Genomic DNA, 2,759 nt, shown 5'->3' with positions numbered 1-2,759 from the left:
AAAAAACGATCATCATATTGTGTCAGTTACCGGGACTTAAAGTACCGTATCTTTATATCAAATCCCATCAAAATCTGTTTAGCTCAATTTTTCTGCTTAGTCCTTAAAGGTAATAGGTATACAGGGAGACAAACACTTTTGGTTTTTTTAATATTAGAATAAAACCATAAACTGCTCGTAAATTACTTAATATAATAGTAAATACAAAGACACATTTAATTTTATTCAGCTGAGGTAGAGCTGGATCTGAATATTCAAGGAGAAACATTAAAATTTAAAATTCAAGAATAAGACACAAACCGTGATACAAACTAAATCTCACTTCTATGTAAATGTACAATTAGCACAGATTATGTGACTTTTAAGGGTCTAAACCCAGGATTTATCGTCCTATTATGCGAAACTAATTCCTAATAAATACATTGGATCGATAAAGATTAAACTTGACCTTCAAGTTTGGTATCGTACTGATAGTTTTTGGTTTAGTTTTGAGATTATCCTTTGAATAGCGGTGCTGATTGGGTAACTTATTTGAAATAATTTAAAGCGCCAATGAAAAGATAGACTCGTCTTTAGAACTTTTAAAACTAGACATTTAACTTCGCTAGGTGAAAACGTATGTAAAAACCCTGAAATAAAATATACTGACGCTTTAGTTGATAGTATATTAATAGACAAATAAAATGCTCTTTAAAAATAATATATGTGCAACAAAAAGTGTATTGAAAGATTGTAGTGTTCTTTAACTTTTAAGTTCTGAATTATTCTTTAGCTCCATCTGGTCATTGACTTCTACGCCGTTGGGTTCATGTGTGTTGGGGTCTTCGATCTTACTTTTCGTTTTGTTATGAACGTTATTCATTTGCGAAGTTTTGTTACAAACAAAAGATATTCTGCTTATCTTTTTGACGAGGGTCTCCATGGCCAGCTGATCTTGAATCATTCTCTGCAACGCGGTCGCTTGTACTTTTGCTACGATGTTTTTGTACTTGTCCTCTAGTTTTTTCAAATGGTTCGTGCATGGATCTATAGGATTATCTTTAGTGTCATCAATTGATTTTTGTTGAAGTAAATCGAGCAATAGCGAGCAATCGCGAATATATTTTTGCCGCTGCTTCAAAATTTTCCTTTGATATTTTTTTAAATGTTTACTCGTGGATATTTCGATTTTGCTCAGACGTTGTTCAATGTTTTGTATACTAAATTTTTTGCAAAGCGTTCGAGTCTTCATTTCTTCAATGCTCTTGTTAAGTCGTGCGATTTCTTCGTCTTTATTTTTAATTATACCTTCCTTTTCAGTGATATTATTGTCATAAGCGATTTGAAGCCGACCTAGCAATCTTTCATAGTATTGTTTGAGATCATCTAACGAATTTGAGTGTTGTTTCATCAACTCAATTATTTTACTTTCGTATATTTTAATGATTTCCAGTTCACTTTCATTAGTAAATTTAGGTAAATCGAATTCTTTCACAACAGTAGTTTCCATTTTTATTTTTGTATTATTTATATTATGATCACCATTACATTGCCCTGGTTTAAAAAAATGCGGACATAGATTGGTCGTCGTCTCTCTAAAGTTTCCTGAAAAATAATGACCAGAGTAATTATTCTTGTATTTTTCTTGTGCACTAAGCAATTGATGCAATATTGCATTTTCCCTCTTCATGTGTCGTAACTTCGAGACGAGATTTTTGAATCTTTTTTCTATTGTCGAGTTACTAGTTTTAATACTTATCAGTGTATTCGGCCTTTCTAAATTCGAGTTTTCTTTTGAGAAGGCGAATGTTTCACTGCTTTTATCTAAACCTATAGTCGTATTGTCTTCAGCTGGTAGTGGACTATCATTGGGTCTGGGACACCTAAGATTGGATTTATCATCAGGTCCATCTGGTATAATATCAAGATGCTCAAATGCTGGAGGTCTCGTGAAGGGCTCCTGAAGGGATCCACTAGCTAACTGATACATGAGTTTGAACATATACTTATTGCGCTGAGCTGTATCTGCATACGTGGAGAGTTTTTCGAGCCAAGTGTGACAGGCTGCAACCGTCTCTATATCGACCAGTTCATCTAAATACGACTGAACGATTTTCGAGTACCGTTTGAATTCAAAGTCTAAAAATTTTTCATCCATCACCAGTTAAAATAAACCGAAAAATTCTACAAAATATTTCGTTCTTATACTGACAAGTGACAAGTTATCATTGATTTTTTTGTCAGTCACTGAGTGTCACTTTTAGAATAAAGTCAAATATTTTCTGTCGTAGTCTCGTACAATTTATACTTAATTTATACCTAGCGGAATCCTAACTATTCTATGAAAATAACTAAGGAAATTACAGTTAATTAATATTCCCAATAAAAGTAAACCACAATGCCCTTACGCAAGACATTGGAATACTTGTAATTTTCAAATTACAAGGAATTAGGGACAAATTAATAACAAAGGAATGTTGCACAATGCAAGCGAAGCTGCTCCGCGATGATTGCTTCATGCGGAAAAAAGGCTTATTTAGACACAATGTGATTTTGGTAGCACCTTCATCGTGGGTGTCGCAGACACAATATATTTTATATTGTTATGCGGCAGGCGGCTGTCGCTTGGGGATTGATGGGTTAAAATCTACGAATAATAAAAACTAGTTTTTATTATTCGTAGGTTAAAATACTTAGATAAAACACGTAAGTATATTATAAAATTTATTAGCAGTAACTATAATATTCCAATATCAATTTTCCTGCATTGCAGAGCATCT

General features: G+C 33.1%; 1 protein-coding gene across 1 annotated transcript; it reads right to left on the bottom strand.

The window, feature by feature from the left end:
• Positions 1 to 225: 225 nt before the first annotated feature.
• On the bottom strand, positions 226 to 2,081 carry LOC121730723. Its single transcript, XM_042119862.1, has 4 exons — positions 1,986 to 2,081; positions 748 to 1,584; positions 469 to 629; positions 226 to 246 (listed from the first exon to the last, which is right to left on the bottom strand). The coding sequence occupies exons 1-4, from the start codon at positions 2,008 to 2,010 to the stop codon at positions 226 to 228; spliced, it is 1,044 nt and encodes a 347-aa protein (XP_041975796.1). The 5' UTR covers positions 2,011 to 2,081.
• Between the last annotated feature and the right edge of the window lie 678 nt (positions 2,082 to 2,759).

This window comes from Aricia agestis, chromosome 9 (assembly GCF_905147365.1).
Source record: "Aricia agestis chromosome 9, ilAriAges1.1, whole genome shotgun sequence".
Taxonomy (NCBI): Eukaryota; Metazoa; Arthropoda; class Insecta; order Lepidoptera; family Lycaenidae; genus Aricia; species Aricia agestis.
The sequence above is the reverse complement of the archived record's forward strand: the minus strand, read 5'-3'. Positions and strand labels throughout refer to the sequence as shown.